This window comes from Akebia trifoliata, chromosome 3 (assembly GCF_017979445.1).
Source record: "Akebia trifoliata isolate Shusen 1 chromosome 3, ASM1797944v1, whole genome shotgun sequence".
NCBI lineage: Eukaryota > Viridiplantae > Streptophyta > Magnoliopsida > Ranunculales > Lardizabalaceae > Akebia > Akebia trifoliata.
In genome coordinates this window covers 1,465,421-1,484,551 of record NC_141377.1, presented here as the reverse complement: position 1 = coordinate 1,484,551, position 19,131 = coordinate 1,465,421, and the positions used below count along the sequence as shown (strand labels likewise).

Genomic DNA, 19,131 nt, shown 5'->3' with positions numbered 1-19,131 from the left:
TATAGTAACATTAAATACAATTTATCTTCCAAAATAATGACCAAGAGGGCACCAAAATTCACCAAAACATTAAAAGTTTCAATGAATCCATCAAGTTTATTATTTGTCATTAGTGCAACATCGTCAATTGATAACATGGTCCGACATTATGAAATTAGGATAGAGTTTGAACAGATGCAAAGTTACAGAAAGAGTATATGAGTTTAACACGATATAGACAAGATTAAAAGAGAAGAAGCAAGAAAATAAGAGATAAAGATGTACATTTTATCTCAATTAGAAGAAATATTTAAGTTAAAGATTCTAAAAAACCCGTGCAAAATACTCAAAAATACATGAATGGAGTAGTGAACGTAGATATGAACTCACTACAGATTAGAAAATCGAAATTATGCTAATTGAGTTGGTTGATCGTAATGTCCTTCATTACATTCACACTAGGAGAATTCACATGCAATGCATGTTAATGAAAAATTGAATGAAAGTAATTACGCCCATTAACCCATTTTAGCAAAACAGTTTATCTTCCAAAAAGATGATCAATAGAACACCAAAATACAACAAAACATTAAAAACTTCAATAAATCTTATAAGTTAATTATTGGTCGTAAATGCAATACCATCGACTGATACCATGTTTTGAGATATGAAATTAGGATAGAGTTGAATGGATTCAAAGTTGGATAAAAGGGAATATGAGATAGACGGGATCGAAAGAGAAGCAAGAGACTAAGAGACAAAGATGTATGTTTTAGAAAACTCTAAATGAGGGATTAAAAAACCACGTAACTTTATCTGTTGCAATTTTATTACAAAAACTCCCTTACCTGGTCAAGTTTGTTAATTTACGAATTAAGCTACCATGACTAACTTAGAAAGATTTAAAATCTAACTAAGGGTCATTGAGCCCGCATGGCTTATCAAATTAGCAAACCAAAGCACATATTTCTAGAATTTATGAAAAAATTTATATTCAAAAGAAAAAAAAAAAAACCTAAAAAAAAAAAAACCTTTTTGAGCTTCATCGTAAGTGTTCGTAGTGGATGGCTACCGAACTCCCAAATTTGAAATTAAAATTAAACAATGAAATTAAATTTAAAAAAAAAAAATTCTTAAAATTTTATCCTTTATAATCATGTGGTATCAGATCATGTTTTTGGATGCCACAAATTGATGTCATTAGGATCAATCCAAGATATGTTAAGTAATAAATTTACCAAATTTTTTGCTTTGGATCCCCACTCTAGGGTTTGCTTGATAACAAACTTGATAAAGTGAGATTTTGTGGGTAACAAACTTTAAAAAGGAAGGTTCCTTTGGAGTTGTCAGAATTTTAAGAGAGTTTTTGTAATTAAAACATAACAAATAGGTCTGTCAGGTAAATTTATCTTAAAAAAATCTAAATGTAAAGATATTTTGTTATGTCAAGAGCCAAGACCCAATGTCATTTGAGTAGGACTAGCCTGATCAACTTATTAAGGAAAACAAGCCTTAATAATTTTGACGATGTTTGAGCCCTTGTGTTGCTTTTTTCCTTACTAAGTTAGTGAGGAAAGTGTTTGTGATGTCATTGTTATTAAATTGTGTGTGTGCATTGTATATATGTTTTAGGCCATAAAGTAAGAGTACAAAATCTTTTATATATATTTATAAAAAAAAAAAAAAAAATCTTTTATATATAAAAATAGTTAATGTTGACTCTTCTGTTTAACAGGGTTGAATCCCAAAGAAAGTCCAACAACCAATAAAAATGTACCACGCATGCCAGAGAAATCTTAGAACCCTAGGTAGCCGGTCTCCTTTCTTCTTTTTTCTCTTTATATTCTTGAGAAAGAGAACTGATTCCATAGGTAACCCTCTTTCTTTCCCACATTTCACTATTAAGTTGGTGGTGGGACCTAATGTATATATGCAGGACTAACTGCTTATTAGAATGTCGTTGGAGTTGTCTTTATCATGCGATCCCAATCAACTTTATTCTTCAAGTCCTACTTAGATTTACTAGTGAAGTGTCACAAATACCCTTTAACACATCTAAAGGTGTTTTAGAGTCACCCACTCCAAGTTTTTTAGAATATTTGAGATACTCTGATGAACTCAATCCCTGATGGACTAATAACTTAAAAGAGTCACGTAATCTGACTATCTAATGTGATAAGATCTGTGCTCTTCGAGATACATGAGTCTCTTGAGATACACATTTTTATGGGGAAGTGCAGTTATGTATCCCAAGGAGTGCAAATCTATGATTGTCGAACTTGTAACGTTAAGATAGTCGATTGAGTTTGCCATGTGGGATAGTAAAATTATGATGATTCTAACTTAAATGCTCTTTCATCTTCTAATATATGGTCAAAACCATGGATTTTCCATTTTCAACATAAAGATTCTAACTACTTCAAACCTTTAGACCTCAAATTAGAATAATTCTTTTTAGAAAAAAATAGAAAACAATGAAAATTTGGGTTGATAATTTTAGAATTAGTACAAAAGATTGAGACAAGGTTAAAAATGATGCATTAAGAATAAGATTGAATAAAATATATATATAGGGTCCCGTTCGACAAACAATCTTAGGGGGATAATATTAGGAGACAAAATGAGTCCTATATGACTTAAAAGTTTTGGATTTGACTGATTTTTTGTGAGAATGATCCCTATGATGAGGAGATTATCCTCACAAAAAATAAGTCCAATTTGAAACTTCTAACCCCGTCAAAAGTGGTTTGGAATCGTGGATCGTCGATTTTTTATCGTTAATTTGTAAATCACTTTTGATCGGCTTAGAAGTTTGAGATTGGATTTTTTTTTTTTTTTTTTTTGTGAGGACGATCTCTTCATTATAGAGATCAACCTCATAAAAAATTAGTCCAATTCTAAATTTTAAAGTTATATAAGACAAATTTTATTTTTCAACATTGTCCCCTTAAGAATGTTTGTCAAACTCTACCCACATATATATATATATATATGTGGGTCCCGTTCAGCAACAAACATTTTGACAAAACATTTTTCAAAACATGGGTTAGAGGTTTTGGAATGGGCTGATTTTTGATGAGGATGATCTCCTCACCGTAGAGATCATCCTCACCAAAAATCAGCCCATTCTAAAATTTCTAACCCATGTAGGACAAAAATGGTTGGCTAAAATATATATATATATATATATATATATATACTATAAAAAAACATATGTAAAAACAATGTAACATTAATAAATTTTCAAAATATGAGCTAGAAGTTTCAGATTGGACTAATTTTTTTTTTTCCGGATGATCTTTCCATCATGGAAAGATCATCCGAAAATCTGAAACTTCTAATCCCATTACAATTGATTTAGAATGTGGACCGTCGATTTTTTGTCAATTTTTGTTAATAATTTGTAAATCACTTTTGATGGATTTAAAAGTTTTAGATTGAGCTGATTTTTTGTGAGGATGATATTCTCATCATATGAGCATCCTCACAAAAAATCAGCTCAATCCAAAACCTCTAACCCATATTTTGAAAAACCATTGTTTTTACATATATTTTTACATATATCCGTTGAACTGCCCCCTGTATATATATATTTACCTATGCTGAATAAAGAAGTTGAAAATAAATTAATAATTTTATGTTATAGATTGAAAAAGAGAGTATTTAGGTCATTCTGTATTAACATATTAGAGAATAAAATGGGCAAAGGGCGCATAAGTTTAAAAAGTTTCAAGAGTTCATAGATCCTCACATATATTACCATATTTGTTTATAAAGATCGAACCACAAATCAATATGAAGTGAACCATTTTGTGGTATATATAAAGTTCATACTAAATTAGTGTAGTACAACGAACCTGTACTAATTAATTTGGTAACCCAACTACTTTTATTAATTAATTTTTGTTGTTGTTAGATACAATGAATCAAATACCGAGGATACAACACATTTACTTAAGAAAATGTAATGGACGAATGAATCTAACTAACCAATCAAAGAAACAAGTAATGAATCATTTCTACCTATCTATATAATAAAAACACAATAGTAGGTCTCATCGTTATTGCAGTTACGAGGGATAAACATCCCATTGAAATGGGATCCACAATAATTATTTTATTACTTTTTCAGCCTTTCAATTTTATCGTCTTTCCTCTCTTTCCCCTTTTTCAACAATATTCTTCCAATTTTACTATATCTCATCTTTTACCTTATTTTTAAAAATATCCTTCTAACTTTGCTATTTTTTTTTTTAATCTCAATCGTTTTAATAATATCCCTTCATAAATCATGATGATCCCCATCCATGCAGTAAAAACAAGATCATATGCCATTGAGATACGTAGAGTACAAAATTTTAAAAGAAAATTAATTTTTTTTTTCTTTTTAATTTTAATTTTAAATTTGAGAGTTAAAGATTACCGTTATTTTCAAAGTTTGGAATGGATGAAGTGAAAAAAAAACGTACTTTATTTTATTTTAATCAGATTTCGGCCAAAAGGTTCTAGTGCTTTTGTCCTCAGTTTCCAAATTGGCATGACAGGCACATGAAGTGACACGTGGTTGACCATTGTTTCCGTTTCTTTACTGGATTGAACTTTTTTTTATTATCGAAAAGGAAAGTGATTCTTAAGAAACCATCGTCTCCACGACATTGGACGCTAGAGAAGTCCAAGCTTCATAATTCGTCACGTAAGGGTATTTAAGTAATTACATAATCCGCAGTAAGGGGTATTTATTATGTATCATTGGTTCGCGTTAGACACTCTGGACGACATTGGAAGCTTGAGAAGTCCAGGAAAGAAATCAAAGTTTCGTAATTTGTCTTGTAAGGGTATTTCAATAATTACACACTTAGTAGTGAGGGGTGTTTTAGTAATTACACAATCAGCAAATCCTAATTCATAAGCGAAGTGTTCCTCTCAACGTACAAGTACTACGGCTGCTCCATAATAGAAACCAAAACAAAACAAACTCTCTCTCTCTCAGTCTGCAAAATAGCGGTTACTCGCTCTGTCGCTGTGTTGTTCTTGGTTCGTCTTCTCTTAAACCCTAAATTATTTCTAGTTTGAACGTCATGGATCCTGTTGTTAAGCAAGAGATCATCGAACCAGGAGAGACTCCAATTAACGACAGTCTTCCATTAGAGACTGCAAAACCGATTTCTGTAATCGATCTAAGTAGCAGTGATTCCGATTCAGATGAATCGACCGATTCTGAAAAAAAATTAATTTTCGATGCTTCTGGTAAAAAAACTATGGATTCAAACTGCATTAGAAGCGATTCTAGCAAGAAGCGAAAGTTTGATAACTTAGGAGTCGTTTTGCCTCATGGATTTCTCGATCCTCTTTTTCCAGAGGAAGTGATTCCTCTGCCTCAACAGATTCCGAAATCTCAATCTTCTTTGGCTCTTCGAAGTTGTAAGCAGTTTTGGAAGGCTGGAGACTATGAGGGAGGTCTAGATGATTCTTCGTCGTCTAGTTTTGGTAATTTAAGAAAGCTTTTATCTTCTTTTATAATTTGGACTCTGTTCTTTTAATCCGATTGATTCTTCTTAATTATTTAGTTCCTTATTACTATTACTCGCAATTAATTAGTATCTGATTTTCCTTGTAAATTTAATTTAACGAAAATAATGTGTACTTGAGACCCTTTTAGCACCCTAATTTGTATTTGTTTTTTTCCTTTCAATTTGACCCCTAACCAATTTTTTAAACTAATAATCTTGGAATGTTAGTGAATTATTTCTTTTGATGCTTCAAGTTGTTGTGGTTTTAGAATTATTCTTGTCACCCTTAATGGATTTCATGTACACTTTATTGAATCTTCATGCACCTATTTGGAGATTTAAGTTGTTGTCTCACAAATAATTTGGATTTTGTAAGTATTTGTAAGTATTGATTTCTAGAGAAAGACAATGAAATCAGGTTGATTATGTGAATGCTAGCAAATATAGATATCTTGGAGGTGTGTTAATTATAGTCCAACACCTTGACTTACTTTTCAAGAAGCCCTAAACTTGATGTAGAAAAACTATCCAATATTCACTATATATAACGAGTGAAGGTTATGATTACCGTTTGCCTTATCGTAGATACTGGGCTTGGAAACATGAATATTCTTTTACCTTTTAACTCTATTTTTAGTCATGACATGTTTCCTCAACTCCTTTCTTACTACCTCCATCAATGTCATTTGTGGCTTCCTTTAACCTTTTAGCGCTTTAGACTTGCCGTCTAGTTATTAAATTTCAATTTTGATGTCCATTTCGGCCATTCTGGAAATAGAAACAATTCTTGGAGATATTTCAGCTAGTGTTGAAATTAATATAATTTTTATGGAAATAATGGAAGTGTTGATGAAGTTTTCGTTGAAATTGTAGGAAATGATACAATAGACATGAAAACACACACATAAGTTATCAAATAATTATAATACGTAACCACATGAAATGTGGACATAAAGATCTTACATAATGCGTTGGCGTGAGTATCTGGAGTTTGACAACAAAAAACAACGACGAATCTGGATGAAGTGATAATAATAATGCTACGTTAATTATACATACCTTAATGGATAAAAAAATTGCTTAAATAAGAAAATTATTAAGTACTATATTTTTTGTTATTATGTATTTTGTTTTTTAAATATGGATAAAAATTACTATGTATCTAAGTAGAATATGTTGATTTATATATGCATGCTTAGTGAATGTGCTAATATGCTTAAAATATTTCAAAATAACAAGTACCCTAATATTATAAATTTATCAATATCTTAATCTTAAAAGAATAAAAATATATTTCGGTCTACTTTTTTTTTTTGGATAGGTAAAATATCATTTCATTGAAGTGGTTGAATTGACCAGCTAATAGAAACAATACAAGCAAGGACCCAACTTAACTAGACGCAATACAACAAATCTGATCCCACCTAACCAAAAAATCTTAAAGAAGACCCCCTAAACTCTTTAAAAACCTTGCACCAGGAAACAATAAACCTAGGATCAACACTAGAGTATTTTCAAGAGGCTCACTCATTAGTTTTGTTTATTTATTTATTTATTTATCTTTTCACTCAAAATCTTTCATTTTTTGTATATGAAATTTGATTATTTCAGTTGAAGTTTATTGTTAATTGAAATATTTTCGTGAAATGAATACAAAAAGAAATTTCTGATTACATTTCGAATCTAGCTTTGTGAAAATGAAAATATTTTGATTTATTTAATAGAAATATATCAAGATTTATTACTATGACTTGCATTGCGCCAACCCTTCTCACTAGTGATGTTATTCATCGCCTTTGTTAATGTCAACACCAAATATATATATATAGCAAGAGAATGCCACTCTTTAAAATTTCAACTTCTAAGCTACATTTCATGAACTCACCAAAACATTGTTTGTAAACCTAGTTAAATTGTGAGTAAGGTATTAAATTTCAATTTCTGTCATCCTGGACATGGAAATATTTCAATCAGTGTGGAAACTAATAATTTTTTTGAAAAGGATGTGGAAATGACAAAAATGTTGAGGAAATTTCATTGAAATAGTGAAAAGATGATAAACATACATTACGGCACACTTTAAGTCATCAAAATGCAATAAACAATCATAATAAGTGTAATACGAAAATCAACAACGTTATGCTACACATACATGCAAGTATTAAGAGCCCGATGGGAACCTTTAAATCTTCTATTGAGGTGAAAAGGCACCTAAATCAGTTCGTCAGCGTAAAACCTTCACATCCGGTTTATCATGTTGTGGAAAAGTGTGGTCATGACTTGTTGATTAGTTGCCTGCACTCTTAAGTACGAATTACCTGTAAAAACAAAAATATTCTACAGATTAAGTATTGCATTAAAATTTTATTGTATTTTTTATTGTCAAATTTTATTATATTTTTAATTTTTTAAATAGATATGAATAAATTACTATCTATACAACAAATTAAACATAGATGATCGTATGAGTGCTTCTATAAGCATACTAATATGCTTAGAATATATCAAAACAAGATGATGTAGATACCTAACTAATTCTAATTTATTTATTCTATTCATCAAAAATATTTTCGTTGAAGTTTTGCATTTTTAGACCTAAATTTGATTATTTTTGTCAACATTCACCATTCACCCAAATATTTCACAGAATGAATACTGATTTCCATCGAAATCTATACAAAAAAATTGTCGGTTAAATTATGGGTCTTACCTTCTAGAAATAGAAATATTTCTGTATTTTTTTATGAAAATATTCCAAAATTTAAGACCATGGTTATGAGAATGGCTATGCAATTTGGCGAGGTACTTATTGTGAAGCTAAAAGTTTGGGCTGTCTATCATATCGGTATGTGTAGATGGGAAAAAAAAAAGGAAACAAAGAAGAAGAAGAAGAATTTATTGGCTTTAACTCATTAACAATGCATATTAGACTTTCCTTAAAAGATTTATGAACTTTGATGGAACACTATAGGACATTACAAAACTAATCATCACCACCACAACCGTTTTGATGATTTCATGGATGTCAATGATGCTAGGAATTAGTTGGAAAATGTAATTCTTTTTTGTATGGCCCCAACTTCAAATGCTGCTGAAATTGCATCTTTTTTTTTTTTCATTTCATATCTGCAGGTGGCATGGATCATGTCAGGGTCCACCCTAAATTTCTACATTCAAATGCAACAAGCCATAAGTGGGCTCTTGGAGGTAAACTTGCATTATCTGCAGCTCTATATCTTTATGTGTAAACTTGTTCTCTACATTCTTGGATTTAGTAGAAATATTTTCTATCTTTGTTTGTTAACTTTACTAATTAGAAATCTTCTTCCACAGCTTTTGCAGAGCTTCTGGACAATTCTTTGGACGAGGTATTCAGTTAATGCAGTGCTTCTTCTTTTGAATTTTTTATTTTGCACTTTTTCTAAAATAACCAGTGTACTGTCAGATTTGCCATGGAGTTACATTTGCTAACATAGATATGCTTAAAAACAAAAAAGATGGGAGCAAAATGTTGCTGGTTGAAGGTATGGAGTTTTGTTTGGATTCCGTTTCTTTTTTTATGTTTGAGTTTTTTATCTTGATAGTTTTTCTACATCTGTGGAAGCTCTTTTAATCAAGTGCAATGGGGTATATTGCTTTTGGAATTTTTTATTTAGTTTACGGCTTGGGATTTACATCATCTGTATTACATTTTGCATGATTAAATACGAAAAAAAAAAAAAAAAAATCAAACATTTGGTTAAAAAAAGTAACATATCATTACCCCATTTCCTGTACCATTGTATCCATGTGTGTTTTGAATACTAATGATTTGTCTGATTTATCTTACGTAGATAATGGTGGTGGTATGGATCCTGATAGAATGCGACATTGCATGTCTCTTGGGTATTCTATGAAAAGCAAATCAGCAAATACAATTGGACAATGTAAGCTTTCTCTCTACTCTGTAAAAGTATTCCCCTCGTACCTAAGTATTAGTATTTGGTTTCTTAGGAAAGATTTTGTGATGGGCACATATTAGGTCTTTCTTTATATATGGTTTTTTTCATTCTTTTTTCCCAGATGGAAATGGTTTTAAGACGAGTACCATGAGGCTTGGAGCAGATGTCATTGTGTTTTCTCGCTGTAATGGACAATATGGAAAAAGGTTTGGTTTTTTCTCTCTCCTTCATAGTAAAGGATCACATTTGTTATAAGAACATTATGCTTTCATGTCTCTTTTACAGTTCTGGAATTATCTAATGCAGTGATACTCATTCATCTTTTTGTTTGCAACTCTCTCTCTCTAAAAGGAATTTTAATCAAACATGCTTTCTTGCCATTGTAAATTGGATTTGTTTTTTGAATACTTGGATATTGTCATTAAATTGTTCCTATATATGCTGTATACTTCATTCATTTTCTTCACAGTCAAAAGTAATTGTTATCCTTTGAAACTGCCTTTCAGCCCAACACAAAGCATCGGAATGCTGTCCTACACTTTTTTGAGGGACACAGGGAAGGAAGATATTGTAGTTCCCATGGTAAGAGCAATTCAAACCATCGTTAAGCTTATTTGTTCTACCCTTGTTTCTTTTCTCCTTTTTTTAGCACCCATATGGCCTTATTCTTATTCTCATGGTGTTGTTTGCATTGAAAATATAAGCTTGACTATCAAAAAGTAGGACAAGATTGGAACAAGATGATGAGACCATCTCCAAGTGTCTGGGATAGAAATGTAAATACAATCGTGCAGTGGTCTCCCTATACAAGTGAGGCAGATCTTCTTGACGAGGTGATATTTCTTTTTTTTCTTACTTTTTTGCAATATATACTTGATTTGGTAAAATTCATGTACTTCAGTAAATCAGGATTCCTTTTTTATTTTTTTGAATTACTTTTTATGCAGGACTGTTTAGCCTTTTAATTCCAATTCCTATTCTAATTCTAAAATGAAATTACAACAACTGCAGTAGAAATGTTGCTCTTCTTTAATAACTGTTGCTTTTATTATGTATTGGATTTTTGTTTCTAATTAATGTTTGTTTGCTTTCGCAGTTCAATCTGATGGAAGATCAAGGAACTCGTGTAATCATATACAATCTATGGGAGGATGACCAAGGGGAGTTGGAACTTGATTTTGATACTGATCAACATGTATGTCTTCCATGTCCCTTAGATCCATTCTTCTTGCTTGCTTCATATCATACTTCACATAAATCAATAACTTACAATTTTTGAAATGGCAGGACATTCAAATTAGAGGAGTCAACAGAGACGAGAAGAAGATAGAAATGGCAGAAAAATTCCCTAATTCCAAGCACTTCCTTACATATCGACATTCATTAAGGGTATCATATGTCACTTTCGATATTCCATTTGATTGAAATGCTCTTGCCTTAGTTCTTGTCAAAGTTGGAAAGTTAGGTTTTTAATCATTTTATATCATCTCAATGTTTACAGAGTTATGCATCAATTCTCTATCTAAGAATTCCACCTGGATTTCGAATTGGCTTACGTGGTAAAGATATTGAACACCATGACATAATGAATGATATGATGCTAATACAAGAAGTTACATATAGGCCGCAACCGGGTCCTGATGGCATTCCAAAGGATTCAAATGTAAATTTCTAACAAGTAATACTTTCCTTGGTATCTCCCTTAAGGCCTTTAACACTAATGACGTCTAATACCTTGATTTTGTCTTGCTTGTATATCAGATATTTGCTGTTGTGAACATTGGATTTGTAAAGGACGCAAAAGAACATATTGATGTCCAGGGGTTCAATGTTTATCACAAGAACCGACTTATTAAGGTCTGTTTCTCTCTTATCTTACATGGTCCATTTATAGGATTCTTGTTCCGTGTCAGATTTTGTACATAATTTACTTGTTAGTCTTCTTTAATGGTACATTTTTATCAATTGATGATGGTGAGCCATTTCTTACCTGGAAGTGTTCGTTATTTTGTTAGCCATTTTGGAGGGTTTGGAATGCTGCAGGAAGTGATGGACGTGGAGTTATAGGTATCAATTTTGTATTCGAAGTATTGATTGTAAGTTGATTAGTTGACACCGGTTCGGTTCACCACTTCTGATGTAATTTCTTTCTCTTACAGGTGTATTGGAGGCTAATTTTGTTGAACCAGCTCATGATAAGCAGGGTTTTGAGCGCACAATCGTCCTTTCAAGACTAGAGGCACGATTAGTACAAATGCAAAAAACATACTGGTTTGTCCTTGTCATCCCTTTGACTTGAGATTCACTAAGTTTTCACCAATTTGTTAATGACTATAAATTATCTATTTCAGGTCCTCCAATTGCCATAAAATTGGTTATGCTCCCCGGCATAAGAAAAAGTTTTCAAATGGGTCTCCTAGTAGAGGTATCTAACAAAAAAACCCCTTATATTTTGCTTCGACATTGATTGTGAGGATCATTTCATTGTATATCCCTGATGCATTTAATACGAAACATGCAGAGAGTTCACCCAACTATCCGCCTAATCCATCTTCTCGACAATTCAAGAAAGCTACACCAAGCAAGGATACGAACCCTCTGAAAAATGGATCGAAAAAACCCAGCAGCACAACATCGCCTTTTGCAGAAGATGACAGAGACTCAGAGATGCAAGCTGTCCCTCCTCGATCCTTAAATTTTAACATGGACAATAATGATATTGAGCCAGATCAAAATCATGCATTAAATGGAAGATTTAATCGAGTTTCTACTCGTTCACAATCAGCGGTACACAATTTCTGATTATGAATTATCCTCTCTATTTAGAGGAGCCTCTCACTGTTCATATATTATGTTTCTTTGGTACAATAAATGAAATCTTGACAAATTAGTATGTCGATTGATGATTTTTCTTCTACTTGGGACCTAATATCATATTCTTTTGCCAACAGACAGCTGATGATGCTAGAAATGGACATAAGTCAGATCATGATTTAAAGGACAGGTTATTTTCTGTTTCCATCCTCATATTGCGCTCGAATGTTCACTAGATACAATAATTTGAGACAACATCCACTATCAGAGTGTATTTTTTTGGTCTAATAGATTAAAGAAAATGGAGGAATCGTACTTGCTTGATTTAGAGTTCGAAAGAGAGAGGTGTAGATTGTTGGAAGATCAAATAAATAAACATTCTCCTTCTAATTCGGATGCACTTAGTCAATATCATTTACTAATGGAGAATCACGAATTGAAGGAAAAGTGAGTATGCTGTCCGCTTGTCCATTTTGCTTAATACAATACTTCGGGACCCTGACGTTAACATCCAAGTATGCTTTTCTTTTGTAGATTAAGAAAAACAGAAGAATCGTTAGCTAATGATTTGCAATTTGAAAGAGAAAGGTGTAAATCGCTAGAAGCTCAAGTAAGTGTGCTTGTTATTATTAAGACATAAACACCATTACACACACCTATGTTCTTGGTAGCACCTAATTTTGCAATAAAATCCCTAAATATGTGATTTTTTTTTTGGTAATATTCTATTTTTCAAATAAGTAGATTATGGAGTCGGAGCGAAAGTTAGAAGATATGGACAAAGAACAAGAAGCAATAATTGAAATATTTTCTGAGGAAAGGAGCCGTCGAGATGAGGGGGAGGAGAATCTACGGAAGAAGGTTAAGGTGAGAATAAGTTTCATTAACTTGTTGAACTCATCTTGTGTATATATATGGGTCATGTTCGGCAGCCAACGTTAGGGAGCCAACACCTTTGTCCTAAATGGTTTACAAGTATCTCAATGATTTGAGTTTTTGTGAGGCTGAGATCCTCCTCACAAAAAATCAGCCCAATCCGAAACTTCTAAACCCATCAAAAGTGGTTTAGAATTGTGGACCGTTGAGTTTTTACCCTTAATGTGTAAACCACTTTTGATGGCCTACAAGTTTCAAATTGGACTGATTTATTTTTTTGAGGACGATCTCCTAAAAAAAATCAGCCCAATCCGAAACTTTTAAGACTTGTAGGACAAATTTTGGCTCCCAACGTTGGCTGCCGAATGCTACCCTATATATATATATATATATATATAAATCGTGTTTATGGAGTACATTCTCATCAGAAAGATGTTTTGTTTTTGGTTTTGTCTTGAAGGACGCATCTGCTACCATACAAGAGTTGCAAGCGAAGGTGGCAGAGTTGGAAGCGAAGGTGGCAGAGTTGGAGAAGATGAGGGTTCCTGTCTGCAAACAGGAAAGGGAAACATGACTTTCATCATTGTCTTTCATCAACTGTTGATTACAAACATAGTTGTGGAGTAAGGGAGGTTGGCTGTGAACTGGGAGGGGGTTGGTTGGCTAATTTCTTCAATTATTATCTGTATTTATATTTATGTAAAAAAACTAAAAACATTTGATTGGAATTTGGGCTGATTAAGAGGGGGTTACCTTTGATGTCGGCTGATTGAATTATTGTTTATATTGAAACTCAATAAGTTTTCAGTTGCTTTATGATTCTGTCCATGCACTTTCCTGTAAACAATGACTCGTATTTGTCGTAGAGAGCACATATGGGCTATAGTGTTGTCATTGTTGATTAGTGGCGATATTTTAGTAAATACATTAAATGTCTCACATTGACTTGAAAATATTATATTTTTCTAAGATTTTATTTCATGCACACATTTTGAATATCCTCGAGCCCAACTAGCAGCAATACGAGCAGTAGACATAGGCATATTAACCAAATGCATATCCAGTTTAAGCACTGTTTACATAGATCAAGTACTACACGGAATTCAACTTCAGTTCCGAAACTGACGGAATGGAGCCGGATATTCAGAATTCATTTCTTTTACTTGACTTGGACCAAATCAAATTAAGTAAATAAGGTCTTGTTCTGTGTCATTGTTACCACGTCGATCACCCTGAAATCCCATTTGGATATTGTCCATTATCACGCATCTTTTTTTCTTGCCAACAAATTTCTTGTCTTTTCTATAAACAAGAACATTAATTCCGGTTAATTCTGGATGATACCTTGTCTAAAACCAAAACTGATTAAAACTGACCAAAATCCAGGATATCAGTCTGAGCGAATGCTAGATAGATCAGTAACTCAGTCTCAAACAGGAGTAAGCAGGATTATAGAGGCATTTTAGATAATTTTGAGAAAATCCATTTGTTAACGTTCAACAGACAACACATTGCATAGGCTGGCATTTGGTTTCATAATCGAACTCATGAGTCCTCTATAAACAAAAAGATAAAAAATAAAAAATAAAATATTGACTATAATTTCATAAAAAATAAAAAATAAAAAATAAAATATTGACTATAATTTCATACCTGTACTGTATGAATATTATGATTTTTAGTTTCCTCCAATATTTTACCAGACATCATCAACACTAGTTTCATCATATTTCTTGTAAGACCTCATGAATGGATTATATAGAAAATCTCTCATATACCAAAGTCATGTTTAACGAATCAAAATGATTCTCACACCATAACAATGTGAATCAGATTGTCACACAAAATGAAGCCTACCAAAGTCAGGTATTTTTCTCACTCCTCTCATATGACTTTCGAAAAATAGATATGCTTTGTTGGAAAAAGAAATCAAATAGTATTTTTGAAATTTTCTTGAAAATAAATTAATTCTACGTAACTTCAAATTTTATGAGCTTGTAATTGAATCATATTGGAGTGGCACTTGCATCAAATTAGATGATAATAATTTTGCCAAGCACTAAAAACTAGCAGTGTGGTTGAACCAGATTCTACTAGATTTTATAGTAAAATTTGTTTAATTAGTTTACTGATAGATTTGGCAAATGCCCTCTCTTTATTGAATTATGAAGGTACTTCAAGGGATAGTTAAGCACATCAAATATTTTTGATAAATATAAATCGATTTAAGATATTGGGTCCAACCAATTTGACAAATTTTCGATCTAATCAGGATCTAAACCCTAGCCAAGGCCCAATGTAACCAATTTTAGTTTTTTTATTAGAAACATATTTCCTTTTAGAATCTTTGATCAACCTCACCACCCTTACAATGGACCATCACCACACTAAGGTCCCTTCCCATCTAGACCATATGTGAGGACTTATCTAAGTTACATCAAAATTAGTGCTGCCATGAGATTTCAGCTTTAAATCCATGAACCTATATACCAAAATATGCCTATCCTAGAGTGGTGAAGCTCTCAGTTAAATCCTCACCACCACTTTCCTTTCCTTGAGGATATTGTTGTGGAAATGTCCAATTGTGTAATATTTTCTTAAGAAATTTTTTATTTTTGAGGGTTTTATTTGATTTAATAACTCTCGGTTGTATAAATAGAGATTTCTAGGATTGTAAAACTTAAGAGAGAAACTAGGGACTGTTCTTGTTTTGTTCCGTGGACATAGACACACCGTTGAACTACATAAATCCTTGTGTTTTGTACTATTATGTCATCTTTATTATTGCGATTTTTTCACAGACATGACTTTTGATTATGAATTAACCCCAAAACAGGCCAATTAAAAGTACATATCCAACATTCTTCTTATGACTTCATAAAAAAGTTTTTGAAATGCACTTTATGAGTGCTTGATGATGCAAAAGAATGCAATTTGTTGTATTAATATTGAATAATCCCTAAGATAAATCCTAACCCTTGGATTTTAAATTTAGGGATTGGCTGAAATCCAACTCATGTGAACCAACCTCTCTCTCTCTCTCTTTTCGAATAATATTTCCCAAGTAATCTGAATTCCCTTGGAGAAATGGATTCCCAACCATCAAACAAAGCCTAAGATATTTGTTCATTGTTTATTACAGATTAAGTACACAATATAGGGGCAAGTGGTAAATGCCACTTACCAGCACCTCAATTCCTGAGTTCCCTTTGGAGTGTACTAAGTAGGGTTGCAACTCAGGCGGGCAACCCGAGCCCTTGCCTTACCCCGACCTCGGGCATGAAATGCTCAATCAGAACCCTACCCAAGTTGGGTTGGTCAGGTTAATATGTTTATATAAAGATAAGTAATGTGTAAAAGAACTTAAAATTTACAATTATTTTTCTTTAAAATGTGTTTCAAAAGTTTATATACATAAAATTATAAACTAATTTAGACAGGGAAGAAAATTAATTAATTAAAATAATAATTTTTATTAATAATCATAACTTTTAAGAAAAGAAATTTGTTAAAATTGTAATATAATCATTGTATGATAATAAAGAATTGCACTAAAAACAAAGTATTAATAACAAAGATGGTTATTATTTAGATAAACAAAAGCATACATATTGAAATATGAATTATGAGTGGAAGAATCGAAGATAAGGAATATTTTTAAATTATAATCATATTAAGTCCGGGTTCAGGTAAATCGGGTTAGCTGATACTTATGCCTACTCCCAACCTGATTTGAGTTGGGCATTTTATTTTTTTGTTACCCGAACCCTGGGCAAAATACAAGCTAACTATGCCCAGACATGAACCAAAGTTGGGTATAACCCATCGGGTTCGGTTTTGCTCACCCAAGTTGCAATCTTAATATTAAGTGGTAAATGATGCCACCTACATCCACCACCATTTTTTTTGTGTGCTTATCATGGGTATCCCCACCCTTCAGGTGAGACTAATCCCACAATCACACGCACACCCCCTCAGAAAGTCGTACATGCAATTGGTTGAGTTAATAGTAAATCGGACTCTAGAGGGTGACCCCAAGGAATTCATTGCTTCATGGGGTTTCGAAGACTTGACCTACCCTTTCTAAGGAGCTTATCAAGGCTCCCCTTGCCACTAGGCCAACCCCTTGGGGTTACCTACATCCGCCACCTCAATCTGCATGATCAAACAAACTCCATGATCCACCTTGGGCTTGATCATTGACATGGATGCACATAACTTATTAAAGCGAGCGAGAGAGAGAGAGAGAGAGAAAGAGAGTTTCTCTCTCCTGCTCATAGTGAAAAAAAGAAACTTTTAGATATGATTACCTTGTGATATTCAAAATTATGATCCGATGCAATGGTCTTGTAGAGGATAAAATTTTATGAATGTAAAAATAAAAAAACAGAAAAAAATAGTTATTTTTCACTGTTGAATTTTATTTTAGATTTGGGTGCTCAGTAGCCATCCTTTTAAATACCTTGGATCAATCTTGAAAAACAATTGTTTTTAATTTTTTTTTTAATATGAATATTTTCATGAAATGTAGATGGCTGTGTTGTTGGATTGTCAATGTAATAATCAATGTGGGCCCAACGATCATTTTTAAAATTTGAAATCTAAAAAAATAAATATGTGGGCAGAGAACGCGTAAGAGAGGGAAACTTTCACTCTCTTTTTTTTTTTTTTTTTTTTTTATATTAAATAAGTTATGTTCTTCCACGTCAGTCTACATCAAAAGTATGTCTAATTATCAACGCTCTTTTTCGATAGTTGTGTAGATGTAAAGTCATAGGGTGTTTGACGAAATTACATCTATAGGCATATGACGAAAACTAGATTGGAGGACCAAAATAAAAATAATAGCAGCTCTAGCAAGAGGGTTAGTATACCTTCTAAACACCCCAATGTGCACGAGCCCACCCAAAAAATTTCAAAATTTCAAAATTTCAAGAATCTCAAGTTTAATTTCTAAAAGCCTTAAATGAGCCCATAGTCCATAATAAGTGTCTGAGCAATTTTTGCAAGCATACATGCATGCATACGACATTTCATATTATTTTGCATACTCAAACCTAAACATAATTTACCCAAACCAAACCTAAATCCCCTTCCTTCGTTTAAATCCATTTTCTATAACCCAATCCAAACCTATTATCCAGATTTTGATTATTTTAGAGTATACAATTAGTTTTTAAAAACAGTGTAGATCAACCAGATTATGAAATTTGAAAATCAATTTCTATACAAGCCTATTGATTTGAATCAGCTTGGTAACTTGGGAGAGTCAAGTAATTATATAAACACAATTTAATAAATATTCAAAAATAGTATTTAGTATTTTTAAAATTAAATCAATAATCATGTTTGTTTTACCCTGACTAGTACGCTTAGAGATGGTTCCACTTCAAACGAATTTTATGTGCCTGATGATTAGATTCCTAGAAATCCAATTAAGTTGAGTCAATTTTCATTTTTTTTCCTCTAGAAATTTAGGATTTTTTTTTTTTTAATTGCAATCTCTTATATAGTACATTCATATTCAATTTTGAGAGAAGATAAGATATATGAATTTTAATATTTTACCAACCCGATATAACGTTCCATGGTCTGTATCCAAGGATGGTGTAATTGCAAGCTCTAGATATCTAGCATTGAATGCAAGCATTGGAGCCTCTTACTTGGAATGCTACTCCATATGAGGTAGGGGAATCATCTGGTGGTGGGGATGGTGGTGGTGGCTGTGATGATGATTGTGGGATTGGTGGTGAAAATGGTGACGTGGTGGTGGCTGACAAATTTGGGGGTTCAACACAAAATCAATTGGCAATGAGTGGAGAGGCCTAGGAACTTACAAGGAATGAGACAAGGCAATGAGTATCTGATGTGAGACTAAACTCAACATGATGATCGTGGTGCTGGTAGGACTAGGTGTGTTAGTAGCATACCTACATTCATGGAACATAACAAGAACAATCACTACTTTCTTTCTTAAGTTTTACAGTCCTAGAGATCTCTATTTATATAAT

The 19,131-nt window shown here is 32.4% G+C and overlaps 1 protein-coding gene across 1 annotated transcript; it reads left to right on the top strand.

Moving 5' to 3' along the window:
- The first annotated feature begins 4,945 nt into the window (after positions 1-4,945).
- LOC147405398 (protein MICRORCHIDIA 7-like) lies at positions 4,946-13,880 on the top strand. Its single transcript, XM_086432697.1, has 21 exons — positions 4,946-5,466; positions 8,622-8,696; positions 8,823-8,857; positions 8,935-9,013; positions 9,323-9,415; positions 9,552-9,636; positions 9,937-10,012; positions 10,135-10,263; positions 10,527-10,625; positions 10,718-10,819; positions 10,932-11,093; positions 11,192-11,287; positions 11,446-11,497; positions 11,590-11,701; positions 11,782-11,855; positions 11,952-12,217; positions 12,382-12,434; positions 12,536-12,691; positions 12,779-12,854; positions 12,989-13,111; positions 13,581-13,880. Exons 1-21 carry the CDS (start codon positions 5,058-5,060, stop codon positions 13,692-13,694), a joined length of 2,466 nt encoding a protein of 821 aa, XP_086288823.1. The 5' UTR covers positions 4,946-5,057; the 3' UTR covers positions 13,695-13,880.
- The last annotated feature ends 5,251 nt before the right edge of the window (positions 13,881-19,131 follow it).